Below are 17,204 nucleotides of genomic sequence, written 5' to 3' on the forward strand. Positions count from 1 at the left end.
CCCATCTTATTTTCAGCATTCTTCTGTAGCACCAAATTTCAAATGCTTCTATTCTCATCTTGTCTAAATTGTTTATCGACCATGTTTCACGTTCGTACGTCGCTACACTCCATGTAAATACTTTCAGGAAAGACTTCCTGACACTTAAATCTATAAGTCTATCTTTTACGTTAACAAATTTCCCTTCTTCAGAAACGCTTTTCTTGACATTGCCAGCCTACGTTTTATATCATCTCTACTTCGCCCATCATCAGCTACTTTGCAGCCCCAATGGCAAAACCCATCTACTATTTTCAGTTTCTCGTTTCCGTCAGTATCACCTGTTTTATTTCGACTACACTTCATTACCACTTTGCTTTTGTGAATTTTGCTTTTGTGGATTTATCCTCACTCATTATTAGACCCATTACCTCTTCTGATTTTGTACTACCCTTTACAAACTGTTTCAGAAGACATTTCTTGGTGTCACCACACTCCACTAATTGCCACAATATCTTCTATCTACCAATTCCCTTTTTCTAAATTCTCTAACCTACATATCCTACCAAGGGGTCTAGCATTCATTGCACGCTCCGTCCAGTTGGTTGTCTCTTTTGATTTTCTTGATGGCGACGTCCTTCTGAGTGGTCCCCATCCGAAGATCCGAAAACGGGATTATTTTACTTCCTGAATGTTTTTGAAATGCAGTAGGAAGCTGGTGTTGAGTGGAAAGGTACTGAACCATAATGCATTTATTAACGTTTCTAAAAATACTAATGCATTTGTTTTAAAAAGGAAACATCCGAGAATAACATTAACTGAAAAGACTAAATTTGAATAACTAACTGATGGCAAACACCTCAAAGGGGCAACAGTATAAAATCTCTTCTTTTAGTAAAGAATATTAAATGAAATAAAAAATACATTTACATTACAAACAACCAAATATATGGTCAAATGGTTATGTCACAAATGTCATCGATTATCAAAACGCCATTGCCTTCGAAGTAGCCAAAATGACTGACAAAGGTTTCAAATTTATGTTGATACAGGCGGCGGCAGAGCGACGCCAGTAGTAATAATTTCTCCTTCCCTACTAACATAGGCAACGGCCTTGCCGCAGTGGATACACCGGTTCCCGTGAGATCACCGAAGTTAAGCGCTGTTCGGCGTGGCCGGCACTTGGATGGGTGTCCATCCAACCGCCATGCGCTGTTGCCGTTTTTCGGGATGCACTCAGCCTCGTGATGCCAACTGAGGAGCTACTCGCCGAATATTAGCGGCTTCGGTCAAGAATACCATCATAACGACCAGGAGAGCGGTGTGCTGACCCCACGCCCCTCCTATCCGCATCTTACCCTGAGGATGACACGGCGGTCGGATGGTCCCAGTAGGCCACTCGTGGCCTGAAGACGGAGTGCAACTAACATAGGGAGGCGGTTGCCATTACAATAGTACTAGAAACCTTCATTAAAAATTTCAGTCATGGTACTCAGGCATCTTTAACAAGATCACAGTTAACAAGACATACAATCACCTATCCCGTAACACAGAGACAACTCATTAGTTATTTTGTAAAAAGTAAACATACTACAAATGCAGAAATTCTTCTTTAGTTCTTTTTTTTATAGATGTAAACAATTTCGTAAACAGCTCGAGCTCGTGATACTAGCCAACAGGCAACTATAGACATGCCTCATAAATGAGGTAGCATGATTTAACAATTTCACTGACTGTAAAGTACAATTCGTAAATCAGAAGAATTACATCTGCATTCCATAACCTTTAGATTCTAAAATCATTATGGGCTAGTGACAGCCAAAACCCCACACACATTGACAGAATTGGACTCCAGTAGTACCACGCAAAACCTTCACAAATTACAGATTTATGTACATAACAACGGGCAATCAGGATACGGAGTCAAAATAGCCACCACGCGACACCGAGTGATGCACACACTATTCCGATGCTCACCGTGATTTCCCGTAAAATCCAGCGTTCATTGACAAACGCTTGCTTAGAGAGCACTGAGAGAAGGATGTAACGAAGATTACTCGTAGTCAGAAATCCACACGTATCATCCAGCAGACACTACAGCGTCCAGTACTTGTAAAGGTCAGAACGGCTCCGACCCGGCACCACAGTGGACTCAAACTGCTTGCAACTTCAGTATCAGAGGACACGCGAATACTGTGCGTCCTGCCGAAGTAGGCTTTAATGAGCAATGTTCACGGCTGCGACCAACACTCGGCGCCACCTAAACCGCAGTGAGCAAAGGCACCACTCTGGCCAACGGGCCACGGCAGACACTTGGCCACAACAACAACCCGCCGTACTTGCGCTCCTCGCTCCCCGTGTCACGCACTCTCCTATCCTCCAGGTCGCCGCAGCCCTTGTCCTCCTTGTCCTTCGACCTGCCCTCTACCGGCTATAGTAACGCTTCATGCGCTCTTGCGGCCAGAGGGATTCCAAATCCGCGGGAAATCAAACGCGGGCGCACGGCACAATTTAACCAAAGACGAAACCATCATTGTTAAGCTATACAAATGAGCTGCATGCCCCCAGAAAAATAACGGATGTAGTTTCCCCTTGCTTTCATCCGGCAAGGTCCATGATTCATAGGGAGGATTTCCCTTGTAATTTCGTTCGAATTGACGCTATCTCGCCTTACTGAATATATAACTTACGAGTCATTAGAACTACTTCTTTCCTCATTTACCATGTGTGTGTGCCAATGTTTCATTAGTGTAGATAGTTCCACCATAAGTACCTTTGTATTTCATTACTCAGTGATAAGTTATTTTTTTATTCTCACTCTTTCCGAACAGGAAAATATGAGTATCGTAGTATTCTTTTCTGTCACTGTTAATGAGTAACTGATATGGCAGTGTGTCACCCGAGCTCATGCATATCTGAATCGTTTGCTCTCGAAAATTTCCTTGTTACGAACTCTGAATGTCGTAGCAATGAGCTACTCACGCTTGTCGTTCATGTAATACATCCATTTTAGGTTGTGATGAAAGCCAGTGCAGGCCGATCTGCGTTTTGAAGCGTTTTGTGACTTTGTCAATTACAAATAAAGTTTTTACGATTTAGCCAATTACATTCTCCGACGTCAAAAGTCACCCATTCTTCTACGAGTCCGCATCTCGTGGTCTTGTGGCTAGCGTTGGTGGCTCTGAATCACGGGGTACAGGGTTCGATTCCCGACCAGGTTGGGGATTTTCTCTGCACGCGGGCTGGGTGTTTGTGTTGTCCTCATCATTTCTTCATAATCATTATTCGTGACAGAGGCTAGATTTGATTGTGTAAGAAGTTGCACTGTGTACGGGCGCTGATGACCGCGCCTCATAAAGCGAACATCATCATTGTCATTTTTCTAAGTGCCATTCTAGTTGTTTCCAAAGGTCGTAGCCAAATGCCCCTCCTATATGTGTTACTGCGTGTCATTCCACTTGTCCGTGAGACCATGTGAGCGTGATGCTTGCGAACTGACACAAAACGCACGACTAGCTCAGGCTGACAAGCTAAATCAAATGGCAGTAGTAGAGAATTTGAAGTTTTGGTACTGTTTTGTTTAGAAACAGTCTGTCCCATTTTATGTTACAACAAAGAAGCGGCCGATACAAATATCATAGCGATAATCTGCCTTGTTATACGTAACTCATAAAAAATACAGCAAAGAAGATTGCATTGATGGGTTCACGTTAACAGAGAGCTACTCAGAAAATAAAGAAAAACATTTTACAATCTGTATAATTTCTCTCAAACTATCAGAAAGCAACTCTAAGTTCAAATGAAGTGATATCAACACGTGGAACTAAAAGGCTTACGAACGGATAGTGAAAACACCCCTATGGACAATAAGAGACAAAACATGGAGCACAGGTGGTCTCGCGCAAATGCCTGTTTCAAATCCGCAATGTTTCTAAAAGAGTTTGGATGAAATTACAGATGAAATCAATGTAAAATCAGTTTCATTTTATTCCACGTGCTTTTCCACCAATGTAAAAGCTGTTTAATTTCATTCCACGTATTTTGCCACGTCGAAGACCCTTGTCGTGTAAACGACGTAGACGTTTCACCTTTTTTGTCGTAAGTTTAACTGGTATCATCCTCTACGTTAACCTTTTCATATGAGAGAGACACACCGAATGCTGTGCATTATTTGTTGCAGTTATGTCTGTCTTCCATAATTTCCACCCTCTGTGACGGCATCCTGTACCACAGAAGCTATTCCCTGATGTCTTAACACACTGAGCGTCTCAGTAACTAGTTACATGGTTACACGTTCACAGATAATTTGAACAATTCTTTTATCCAAATCATGTGGAGCGAGTGAGTTTATAGGATATGTATATATGATTAACATTCATGAACACATTATTATTTTATTCGTGCTCATGCAACTACACTTATAAACTTGTATTTCCTTGATGTCTACCAATATTTAAGTAGAAATTAGTTAGCGGTATAGACGAGTTCTCCAGGGGAAATGACTTTAAGTGAGATTGAAAACTTATTCGCTACCTGTCAGACATTTTACGTTACTTGGAAAATAATCAAAAACTTTTATTGCTCCATATTGAACTCTGAGCCACTGAGAGCTTTCATAATGGTTAACAAACCTCCTTTCTCCATCTTTTGCTGTAGGTGTTTACAACTCTGTTCTTCTCAGATTGTAGTTGATTATTTATGTCGAATTTCACGAGTATGTATTGTGAAGACGCAGTTAAAATGCCTATCTGTTTGAAGACACGACGTCCGTGAGTGAATACCACATATTATTCTTATTGCTCGCTTTTATGCACTCAATACTTTCTTTCTAATTAATGAATTAACCCAGACGATTATTCAGTATGACATGATTGAGTATGAATATGCAAAATATGTCAGGAGTTTGATTTGTTTCCTAGATTACCAATATTATACTAAGAGCAAATGTAGCTGAACAGAATTGTATGAGAAGCTCAGTAATATGGTTCTTCTAGTTCAGGTTTTCATCAATATGGACTCCAAAAATTTGGAGCCTTCTAACCTCTTTACTTTGCAGAAGGACCCTGGTTTGATTCTCGGTACCTCCTTGGATTTTCACGAGGTAGGGAGGTTTGGGACGGCGTCCAATCAGCTTTGTGCGGTCATAAGAGGAGCTGCTTGAACGAAGAAACAGCGGCACGACCAGGGTTCATCTACTGGCAAAAATGCTGGAGGGATTCATTACATGCTTATCACATGTTTGACGATCATTCATCGTCCCTGTGATGTTCTTTCGGCAGCAGTCGGCCATTTGTGCCAGACACGAGGCCTAATACACACGTGGTGGCGGTGCTATTTGACAATGTTATACCATCACGTCCTGGTTCTGGCTAGTGTTTTCCTGATACTTTTCTCCTCGCCGGTCCTGCGTTCTGCAGATGACCTCATCTTATTTATCAGTTCACTTGATAGTTAGCGATGTTCATCCACACTGTATCTCAAATGATAAGATTCTCTCTTTTTGCATGTTTCCGCAAAATGATTCATTTCCATACAGTGCTGTTCCAGACAGTCGTTCTCAGAAATTTCTAACACGGAAGCCTGTGGTGATTTTTTTCTGCAGGAAATCTTCTTCTCGACTGGATTAGTCTGCTTCTTATGTCTTCCTAGCTTCGCCAGTCACGACTTTGTTTCCATGGTGGCAGACTTCCTTCTCTTCGTGTGTACTTATTCCTCGACATTGATGTTAAGTGTATAGCTAATTTCATTTTCGCTGTTTATCAATAGCTTCATCAGTGTTTTGTTTATTCTCAATACGTGATCTGTGCTCAGAAACCTTGCATCCATTCAACATGTCAGTTCACGCTTTTTCACATTCACAGGTGATAGCAACCTCCTCAGTGAGAACATGTCCCCCTAAATTTTAATCCCACTTCCGACATTTTATTTTGAATTTTTATTTCTTTTCTATTTAGGCAACGTGGTGAATACTAGAGTAGAAAAGCTGCAACACTGGCTAAAGACCTTTTTCATCTGAGCGTTTTGTACGTTAACGGCCTTTCCATGGAGCTTAACTTTTCGACGTATTTGTAAAAACTGCACACAAAATTCTCATCGAACGTCTTGTGTTGATCAAATATTCTTTCATAGTGACTTGTAACTACATTCGTCCAGCTGCTACGATGATGATGATATCTGGTTCGTGCGGGGCTCAACTGCGGGGTTATCATCGCCCGTACAAATTCCGAATGTTTTCACTGTCCCGTCTCGCCGCTTTCCCGAATGATGATGAAATGATGAGGACATCTCAAACCTCCACGCCGGGAATCGAACCCGAGACCCCGTGATCCAGAGTCAGCGACGCTAGTCACCAGACGACGAGCTGCGGACACCAGCTGTTGCGAAACCTGCCGGACAGAATAACAGTGAGGTCTCACTGTTCCAGCTCTGTTCTGCCCATCTACCGGGTGTCGTACCTGTGGAATAATATGATGAGGCTCGTGGTGACGCTGGCGGCTGCTCTGGCCATCAGCCTGGTCACAGGGAAAAGGGACCTCGCCTCCGTGGACAAGAGTCTGGTGACGCCTCTGATGCGGTGGGTGCTGCCCAAGGGCCGGAGGGCGTCCGCCACCAGGGTGGACCGCGTGCGTAGCAGCATCTCCACGTACGAAGGCTACAAGGTGAGCCAGCACCAGTGGTGGGCCAGCAAGTGCGTCCCGGTAACTCCAAAAGGATTAAGATACAGCAGATGGACAAAAATATGAAAACAACAAAAACGCATCACCACGCCTAATATGGTGCAGGATATCCTTTGGTATTGAAAACAGTTGCCTGTCGTCACAGGATGGATAAATACAGTTCGTCTATAGTTTTGTGTGTGTTAGATGAGGATCAGGTGGGCTTTCGGAAGGGTAAAGGACCAGAGAGGTAGTTCTTAGCTTTCAAAAACTCGTTTACGATAGAGGACTGCAGCACCATTCCCCCTTACAATTATCTAACAAACGAAAGGATGGCTGACATAGTGTTTAGTGTATCTTGAAATGTAACACAGTTAAGATCCTGAGACGCCAGAAAGGCATCTGGCCCAGACGGTATCTCCGTAAGATTTTATGTTGACTATGCTACAAATATAGCACCATTCTTATCCGTCATCTATCAGAGATCATTGGAACGGCGGAAAATTCTATGGGACTGGAAGAAGACCCAGGTCAAAGCAATCTATAAAAAGGGTAGAAAATCGGATAGACATAATTACCGGCCAATTTCACTGACGTCGATTTGTTGTAGAATTATGGAACATACACTCCTGGAAATGGAAAAAAGAACACATTGACACCGGTGTGTCAGACCCACCATACTTGCTCCGGACACTGCGAGAGGGCTGTACAAGCAATGATCACACGCACGGCACAGCGGACACACAAGGAACCGCGGTGTTGGCCGTCGAATGGCGCTAGCTGCGCAGCATTTGTGCACCGCCGCCGTCAGTGTCAGCCAGTTTGCCGTGGGATACGGAGCTCCATCGCAGTCTTTAACACTGGTAGCATGCCGCGACAGCGTGGACGTGAACCGTATGTGCAGTTGACGGACTTTGAGCGAGGGCGTATAGTGGGCATGCGGGAGGCCGGGTGGACGTACCGCCGAATTGCTCAACACGTGGGGCGTGAGGTCTCCACAGTACATCGATGTTGTCGCCAGTGGTCGGCGGAAGGTGCACATGCGCGTCGACCTGGGACCGGACCGCAGCGACGCACGGATGCACGCCAAGACCGTAGGATCCTACGCAGTGCCGTAGGGGACCGCACCGCCACTTCCCAGCAAATTAGGGACACTGTTGCTCCTGGGGTATCGGCGAGGACCATTCGCAACCGTCTCCATGAAGCTGGGCTACGGTCCCGCACACCGTTAGGCCGTCTTCCGCTCACGCCCCAACATCGTGCAGCCCGCCTCCAGTGGTGTCGCGACAGGCGTGAATGGAGGGACGAATGGAGACGTGTCGTCTTCAGCGATGAGAGTCGCTTCTGCCTTGGTGCCAATGATGGTCGTATGCGTGTTTGGCGCCGTGCAGGTGAGCGCCACAATCAGGACTGCATACGACCGAGGCACACAGGGCCAACACCCGGCATCATGGTGTGGGCAGCGATCTCCTACACTGGCCGTACACCACTGGTGATCGTCGAGGGGACACTGAATAGTGCACGGTACATCCAAACCGTCATCGAACCCATCGTTCTACCATTCCTAGACCGGCAAGGGAACTTGCTGTTCCAACAGGACAATGCACGTCCGCATGTATCCCGTGCCACCCAACGTGCTCTAGAAGGTGTAAGTCAACTACCCTGGCCAGCAAGATCTCCGGATCTGTCCCCCATTGAGCATGTTTGGGACTGGATGAAGCGTCGTCTCACGCGGTCTGCACGTCCAGCACGAACGCTGGTCCAACTGAGGCGCCAGGTGGAAATGGCATGGCAAGCCGTTCCACAGGACTACATCCAGCATCTCTACGATCGTCTCCATGGGAGAATAGCAGCCTGCATTGCTGCGAAGGGTGGATATACACTGTACTAGTGCCGACATTGTGCATGCTCTGTTGCCTGTGTCTATGTGCCTGTGGTTCTGTCAGTGTGATCATGTGATGTATCTGACCCCAGGAATGTGTCAATAAAGTTTCCCCTTCCTGGGACAATGAATTCACGGTGTTCTTATTTCAATTTCCAGGAGTGTATTTTGTGTTCAGACCATTCTAGACTCTGAAAAGCTCATCTGCAGAAACCAGCACGGTTTTAGGAAACAGCGGTCCTGCGAGACACAGCTGGTCCTCTTTGTGCATGATATACAGCAGGCCCTAGATACCAGCTCCCAGGTTGATGCCATATTTCTCGACTTTCGAAAGGCGTTCGACTTACTTCCGCACTGTCGCTTGCTACAATAAGTGCGCGCTTACGGTCTATCCAATGACATATGCGGTTAGATAGAAAGTTTTCTAACAGACAGGGAGCAGTATGTCGTCCTGAACGGGGTAACTTCTACAGAAACAAGAGTAACTTCAGGTGTGCCCCAGGGCAGCGTAATAGATCCTCTGCTTTTTAAGATTTACATTAACGATCTGGTTGATGGTATTGACAGCGGCATTACACTGTTTGCCGATGATGCTGTAGTCTACAGGAAAGTAGTATCACACAAAAGTTGTGAACAAATCAATGAGGATTTGCAGAAAATAAATGCGTGGTGTGTTGACTGGCAGTTATCTCGCAATATTAGTAAGTGTAACCTACTGCGTATAACAAGGCGAGAATCCCCATTAACGCATGAGTACAAAATAAATGATCAGTCTTTGGAAGCGGTAACATTAGTCAAGTATCTGGGTGTGACTATTCGAAATGATCTCAAATTTAATGATCAGATTACACAAGTGACGGGTAAGGCGAACTCTAGATTGCGGTTTATTGATAGATTCCTGAAGCGATGCAGTCCTTCAACAAAGGAAATAGATTACATAACGTTAGTTCGTCCAGTCTTGGAGTGTTCTTCGTCTGTATGGGACCCTTACCAGTTGGGTCTGATTCAAGAGATTGAGAAGGATCAAGGAACGGAAATATTCGTGACTGCTACATTTAGCCATCGCGAGAGCGTTACAACTCCCATAGAAAGTTTGAAGTGGGACACACTTGCAGATAGACGACGCGCTAAACAGAAGGGGCTGCTCACTAAATTCCGAAATCCAATTTTCACCTAGGATGTAGAGCATATATTATTACCACCAACTTTGAAATCGCGTAATGATCATCATTCAAAGATAAGGGAAATAAGAGCTCGTACTGAGGCGTTCAGACAGTCGTTTTTCCCTCGCGCCATCCGCGAGTCGAACAGAGGGGGGGAATATGACTTTAGCGCGAGTTGTGTCTTCCGCCACACACCGCTTGGTTGCTAGCGTAGTATATATGTAGATGTAGATGTGGTTGATAATGGAAGCAAGACTAAAGAGAACTCGAAACACTTTCATAGGATTCGTCGACCTGGAAAAAGCGTTCGACAGTGTCAAATGATGTAGGAAATTCTGAGTAAAACAGAAGCAAGTTATAGGTAGAGATGGGTAATATACAACATGTACAAGAACCAAGAAGGAATAATAATAGTGGGTGCAAAACAGGGATGTAGTCTTTCTCCCCTACTGTTCAATCTATACATCGACGAAGCAAAGATAAAAATAAAGAAAGTTCCAGTAGTGGACTTAAAATTCAAGGTAAAAGGCATCAATGATAAGATTTGCTGGTGACGTTGCTATCCTCAGTGAGAGTGAGGGAGAACTGAGCTGCTGATTGGCATAATAAGTACAGAATATGGATTGAGAGTAAATGGAAGAAAGATGAAATTAATGAAATGCATCAAAAACGAAAACAGACAGAAACTTAACATCAGGGCTAATAGTCACGAAGTAAATGAAGTTAAGAAATCCTGCGATCTAGGCAGCAAAATTACACATGATGGAAGGAACAAGCTCATCAAAAGCGAGACTAACAGTGGCAAAAAGGGCTTTCTTACCTAGAGAAGTCTACTGTTATCGAACATAGGCCTTAAACTGAGGAAGAAATTTCTAAGAATGTACTTTGGGAAGACGGTATTGTATGGTATCGAAAAATGGAATGTGAGAAATCCGGAACAGAAGAGAATCGAAGCATTTGAGATGCGGTGCTACAGACGAACATTGAAAATTAGGTGGGCTGATATGATAAGGAATGAGGAGATTCTGCACAAAAACGGAGAGAAAAACACTATATGGAAAACGCTGACAAGAAGAAGTGACAGGATGGTAGGACAGTTGTTAAGACATCGGGAAATAACTTCACTGGTATTAGAGGGGGTGTAGAGCGTAAAACTGTAGAGGAAGACAGAGACTGGAATACAGAATACATCGAGCAAATAATTGAGGACATAGGTTGCAAGTGGTACTATGAGATGAAAAGTTGGCACAGGAAAAGAATTTGTGGTTGGCCGCATCAAACCAGTGAAAACAGATGATTTTTTTTTTTAAAAGAAAATGTTTTCAAGGGGGTTTTACACTAATGTTGCAGCAAAATACGAGGTGTGTTTTTTTAATTAAGTACCGTTTTGAAATTAAAGAGACGTGCTAAGATATCTCAATTTTATTTTTACATGAAAGCCTGTACCTCAATCTACTGTTCTACATAATTTCCGTCAATATTGTGCCACTTGTCAAAACGTTGTACCAGTTTTTGAATACCCTCCTCGTAGAAGTCTGGCGCCTGACTTGTTAACCACTGCATCACCACTGTTTTGACTTCATCATCGTCTTGAAGACGCTGACGGCCCAGGTGTTTTTTCAAGTGCAGGAACAGATGGTATCCACTGGGCGCAAGATCGGGGCTGTGCAGAGGATGATCTAGAGCATCCTATCTAAAAGATGTGATGCGATCTTTGGTCTGTTTCGCCAGATGCGGACGGGCATTGTCTTACAGGAAAACGATGCCCTTGCTTAATTTCCATGGATTGTTGCTTTGATCCTGGTGTGACGTAGGCCACCCATGTTTCATCGCCCGTAACTATTTGGCTTCAGAAATCATCACCGTCGTTGTAGTACCGCTCAAGGAAAGTCAATGCACTGTCTAAACGTTTGGTTTTGTGCACATCCGTCAACATTTTCGGTACCCAACGTGCGCACAATTTTCGGTAATTCAAGTGCTCGGTCACAATGCCATAGAAAACACTACGAGAAACATTAGGGAAAGTCATCCCGCAAGGAGGAAATCGTAAAGCGTTTGTTTTCTCTCACCTTATTGTCCGCTTCCTGCACCAAACTTTCATTAACGACCGAAGGACGCCCACTCCGTTGTTCATCATGCACATTTGTGCTGCCATCTTTGAATGTACTCACACAATTTCTTACCATTCAATCACTCATAATGTTATCTGCATAAACTGAACAGATCTCACCATGAATATCGATCGCTTTTAGGCCTTTAGCACTAAGGAATCTTATAACAGCCCGTACTTGACAGTCGACGGGACTCACGATTATCGGAGGCATCTTAAACACTCAGTACACAACGTAAACAAGGAAGAATCAGACTGTAATGGCGTCAGTGCAGAGATTAAGGTACAGGCTTTCATGTAAAAATAAAATTATTGAGATATCTTGGCACGTATTTTTTTAATTTCAAAGCGGTACTTACTTAAAAAACACCCCTCGTAGTTAATGCTCAGGTAAAATTGGTGGAAGTTGATAGCGATCAAGCACAATTCCCTCCAAAGCAGATAACAAAGGCTCAATAAATGAGATCGGGAGACATTTTTGGCCAGGGCAGATGCGACAATTCATCCTCGTGCTCACATAGCCAACCTGGACGGTGCGACCAGTGTAAACAGGGTTACTTACGTCGTCGAACACAGCATCACAATTGGCAGACAAACAGTGCTCCATGGCATGGACCTGATCAAACAAAATGTTTATCTAATCCTTGGCAGAAATGTGACTTAGAGTTACCATACGACCCATGGAATACCACAATATGACTGCCAAATCAACACCGAACTCAGTTTGAAGTTGGAAACAATGTGCAACAGGACACATCCTTTGAAATCTTTCATCGCTACATAGTCCTAGTTTCTTGTCTTCCGCACAGCTTTCTCCTGGTACGGACATTTGCATTGCTGATGGAATTCAATCTTCCTGAAATTCCTAACTCATGGAGATTGTTACGATGCTTACAGCATTCGCGAGTACGACATTCAGTTGTGATCCTCTTATTTTTCGTCACAGTCCTCTACTAATGTCTGTCTGTCGCGATCACTCAACACACACTTTCGTCCGCTCTACGACTTAGCGGAAGATGTTTTTCTCCTTTCCCTGTATGCGATATCTTCAATACGTTGCGTCTTGATACACCCAACACTTCGACCACCTTTGTTACTGAAGCACCCACCAGACAAGCACCAACATTAGGCCCACATTCGAATTAACTCGTATCCGCACCCACAAGTACTCAGAACACTGTTCTAATCGTGACTGACACGTGAAATGTACTGAGGACACTGCACAGGTGCCGTTCGTGGTCACATACACTTGCGTAACTTGCAGCGTCCGCTAGCATCTGAATTTATGTTCAAGTATGCAATCGTTAGCCCGCCCGGGTAGCCACGCGGTCTAACACGCTGCTTCCCGAGAGGAAGGCGTGCTGGTCCCCGGCACGAATCCGCCCGGTGGATTCGTGTCGAGGTTCGGTGTGCCGGACAGCCTATGGATGGTTTTTAAGGCGGTTTTCCATCTACCTCCGCAAATGCAGGCTGGTTCCCCTTATTTCGCCTCAGTTGCACTGTGTCGGCGATTGCTGCGCAAGCACCGTTTCCACGTACTCGTAAACCATAGTTATTCTACCACACAAAAATTTGGGGTTACACTGGTCTGCTATGAGACGGTCGCGGGGGGTCCACTGGGGGCCGAACCGGACAATAACCTGGGGTTCAAAAAATGGTTCACATGGCTCTGACCACTATGGGACTAAACTTCTGAGGTCATCAGTCCCCTAGAACTTAGTACTACTTACACCTAACTAACCTAAGGACGTCGCACACATCCATGCCCAAGGCAGGATTCGAACCTGCAACCGTAGCGGTCACGCGGTTCCAGAGTGCAGCACCTAGAACTGCTCGGCCACTCCGGCAGGCATCTGGGGTTCTATGTGGGGCGGCGGTGGGGTGGGTGAACTGCTGTGGCCTGTTGCGGGGTTGTGAACCACTGAGGGCTACGGCGAGACGAAGCCTCTCCGTCGTTTCTAGGCCTCCAGTTTAAAACATACATACCGAGTGATCAAAAAGTCAGTATAAATTTGAAAACTGAATGAATCACGGAATAATGTAGATAGAGAGGTACAAATTGACACAAATGCTTGGAATGACGTGGGGCTTTATTAGAACGAAAAAAACACAAAAGTTCAAAAAATGCCCGACAGATGGTGCTTCATCTGATCAGAATAGCAATAATTAGCGTAACAAAGCAAGACAAGGCAAAGGTGATGTTCTTTACAGGAAATGCTCAATATGTCCACCATCATTCCTCAATAGTAGCTGTATTCGAGGAATAATGTTGTGAACAGCACTGTAAAGCATGTCCGGAGTTATGGTGAGGCATTGGCGTCGGATGTTGCCTTTCAGCATCCCTAGAGATGTCGGTCGATCACGATACACTTGCGACTTCAGGTAAGCCCAAAGCCAATAATTGCACGGACTGAGGTCTGGGGACCTGGGAGGCCAAGCATGACGAAAGTGGCGGCTGAGCGCACGATCATCACGAAACGACGCGCGCAAGAGATCTGTCGGACATTTTGTGAACTTTGTTTTTTTTGGTTCTAATAAAGCCCCATATCATTCCAAGCATGTTTCTCAATTTTTACCTCTCTATCTACATTATTCTTTGGTTTATTAAGTTTTCAAATTTATACTGACATTTTGATCACCCGGTACATTCACGCAATCGTTGCTGTCTTCCCATATTTTGTGTACCTTCAACTTGTGGATACAGATCATGTAAACGTAATTAAGGCTAGTCTTTATACCAATGTTAATTCAATGTTTCTAATTTTTATATTATTCATTGCTGCGAGGACCAATGTTTTTTGTGTATGCATGATAACTCATTACCTTAGTCCCAAGTTAAACGGTTCGCCTCCACTAGTCATGACAGGGTTATACCGAGGGCATGGCGAGAGAGGCCCATTCCAAGGGTGGAGACACAGAGTGGGCGTAAAACCTGAATGGAAGGAAACAAAAGAATTTAAATGGTTAAAGAATAGTATTATTCTGAGATCGACTCTAAATCTTTTATTAATTGCCCGTTTCTACGGATCTATGCTCTCATCGTCAGATCTGAAATTTTAATAAGCAAATATTCCAAGTCAAGGTGGCTACTACATACTAAAACACAATATAAATTACTGAAGCGTTGGAACATATTAACACAAGTTCTTGATCCTTACAAACTTGCAAATCATATAGTGACATTGCGACGGTTTACAATATAAGGTAGCAAGGAACAACGGCATGTCAAACATAAAATGCCATAAATAGAAAACATACGTCATGTTGTTCTGAAGTCCTAGCTCATTCGTTCAATTAACACCAGAGTGACGACTGAGATAGTACGATATTTGTACAGATAAATCTGTATACAGTTATTTGCATTGCGGTACTCAATACTCGATATGTAGACTCACAGATCTCTAAATACATATGCCAAGATACAAATCCATTCTACACTGAATTCTCCGTAAAATTACTCACAACCTGAACGAATACAAACGAACAAACATAAACACTGTTACTGTGCAGAGTGAGAAACACACAACTTCAGTTCAGTTACAAAAGTGAAGTGTAAATAATACAGCACAAGAAGTACTGCACAATGGCAAAAACTGTCAAGTGCGTATGAGAGTCGAAGTATTTCGACGTCAACCGCTGTTCGCAAGGAGCGAAGAAGCATAATATGTGAAGAAACACCGTAAGTAACTTGCGGACCAACTTTATAAACAAAACGCTGTTTGTAATCCAACACAACCAAAAATGTACAAACGTACGTATCCAATTTATAGAAAAATCACGGAAGATGCTTTCTAAATAAAACCGAAATGCGTCTGATGTAAATCTCTTTAAATAAATTTCAGTAAGCTCAGGACGGATCCCAATAGTGACAGATCCTTAAAATTACTTCTGACAAAACTGGATAACATTTCTTAAAATCACAAATCTACGATAAACTACATTTTGAAAATATACGTCATTTTTCAAATGTAAATTTACCATAAAAATATAGTTGACATTATGCATCTACAGCAACTGACAGAATTAGATCACCACGTAAATTTACAATAGAAATGTAGTTCATATTATTTACCTGCACCCTTTAGAAATATCGACATAATTTCATCACTACAGTAACTGTACACAAAACAATATAAAACACGGTGTTTGGATCGGACTGAAAACAAGATATTGTGAAGCTCATGGTACAAATTCGACATGGTGCCTTAAGAGAATCGTTCAACGTGACAGAAGTGCAAACCTTCTTGAAATTGCTGCAGATTTCAGAGCTGGGCCATCAACAAGTGTCAGCGTGCGAACCATTCAACGAAACATATCACATCGATATGGGCTTTCGGAGCCGACGGCCCACTCGTGTACCCTTGATAACTGCACGACACAAAGCTTTATGCCTCGCCTGGGCCCGTCAAAACCGACATTGGACTATTGATACTGGAAATATGCCTGGTGGGACGATTCTCGTTTCAAATTATACCGAGCGGATGGATTTGTACAGGTATGGAGGCATCATGCATACATCGACCCTGCCGTCAGCAAGAGTTTGTTCAAGTTGGTGGAGGCTCTATAATTTTGTGGGGCATGTGCAGTTCCCGTGATATGGGACCCCTGATACGTCCCTAATACGACTCTGACAGGTGATACTACTTAAGCATCCTGTCTGATCGCCTGTGTCCATTCACGTCCATTGTGCATTCAGACGGACTTGGGCAATTACAGGAGGACAATGCGACACCTCACACGTCCAGAATTACTACAGAGTGACTCCGGAAACATTCTTCCGAGTTTAAACACTTCCGCTGGCTATCAAGCTCCCCAGAGGTGAACATTATTGAGCATATCTGGGATACCTTGAAACGTGCTTTTCAGAAGAGATCTCCACACCCTCGTACTCATACGGATTTATGGACAGCCCTGCAGGATCCACGGTGTCAATTCCCTCCAGCACTGCTTCAAACATTAGTCGAGTCCATGCCACGTCGTGTTGCGGCGCTTCTGCGTGCTTGCGAAGGCCCTACACGATATTAGGCAGGTGTACCAGTTTCTTTGGCTCTTCAGTGTATTAACTCTACGTTAATATAAGGCTTTGTATGTTTGACCATTATGTTTCCGACAATACACATCTTTCTGCACCTATAATTTTGTTGTCTAAGAATCTTAGTATGAATGTACTTTTTCACCATTACTGTAACGCACTGAGTTGTTTGGCAGAGGCATACACTATGTCACCTTCATGTGGGCTCGTAGATCTGAGTTGTTTCTGCAACTCTTTGTATCCCGCTTTATAGCAGCCTACTCTCTCGCTATGCTGCACGTTTTCATTAGTGAGCGTGTTTTCGGTTTCTTGTTATCCTATACGCTACATCTATACTTAGGACAACAAAGTGTTATAGTGCTTCCTTATGGTGGGATTTGGT

General features: G+C 43.8%; 1 protein-coding gene across 1 annotated transcript in view; it reads left to right on the forward strand.

Annotated features, from left to right (window-relative positions):
- The window catches only part of LOC124545842 (ESX-1 secretion-associated protein EspK-like), a 148,500-nt gene that overhangs the window by 120,545 nt on the left and 10,751 nt on the right, over positions 1 to 17,204 (forward strand). Inside the window, exon 4 of the mRNA XM_047124800.1 lies at positions 6,404 to 6,677. Within this exon, the coding sequence (XP_046980756.1) occupies positions 6,404 to 6,677 (274 nt within the window). The remainder of the gene's footprint in view (positions 1 to 6,403; positions 6,678 to 17,204) is intronic.

This window comes from Schistocerca americana, chromosome 8, assembly GCF_021461395.2.
Source record: "Schistocerca americana isolate TAMUIC-IGC-003095 chromosome 8, iqSchAmer2.1, whole genome shotgun sequence".
Lineage (NCBI taxonomy): Eukaryota > Metazoa > Arthropoda > Insecta > Orthoptera > Acrididae > Schistocerca > Schistocerca americana.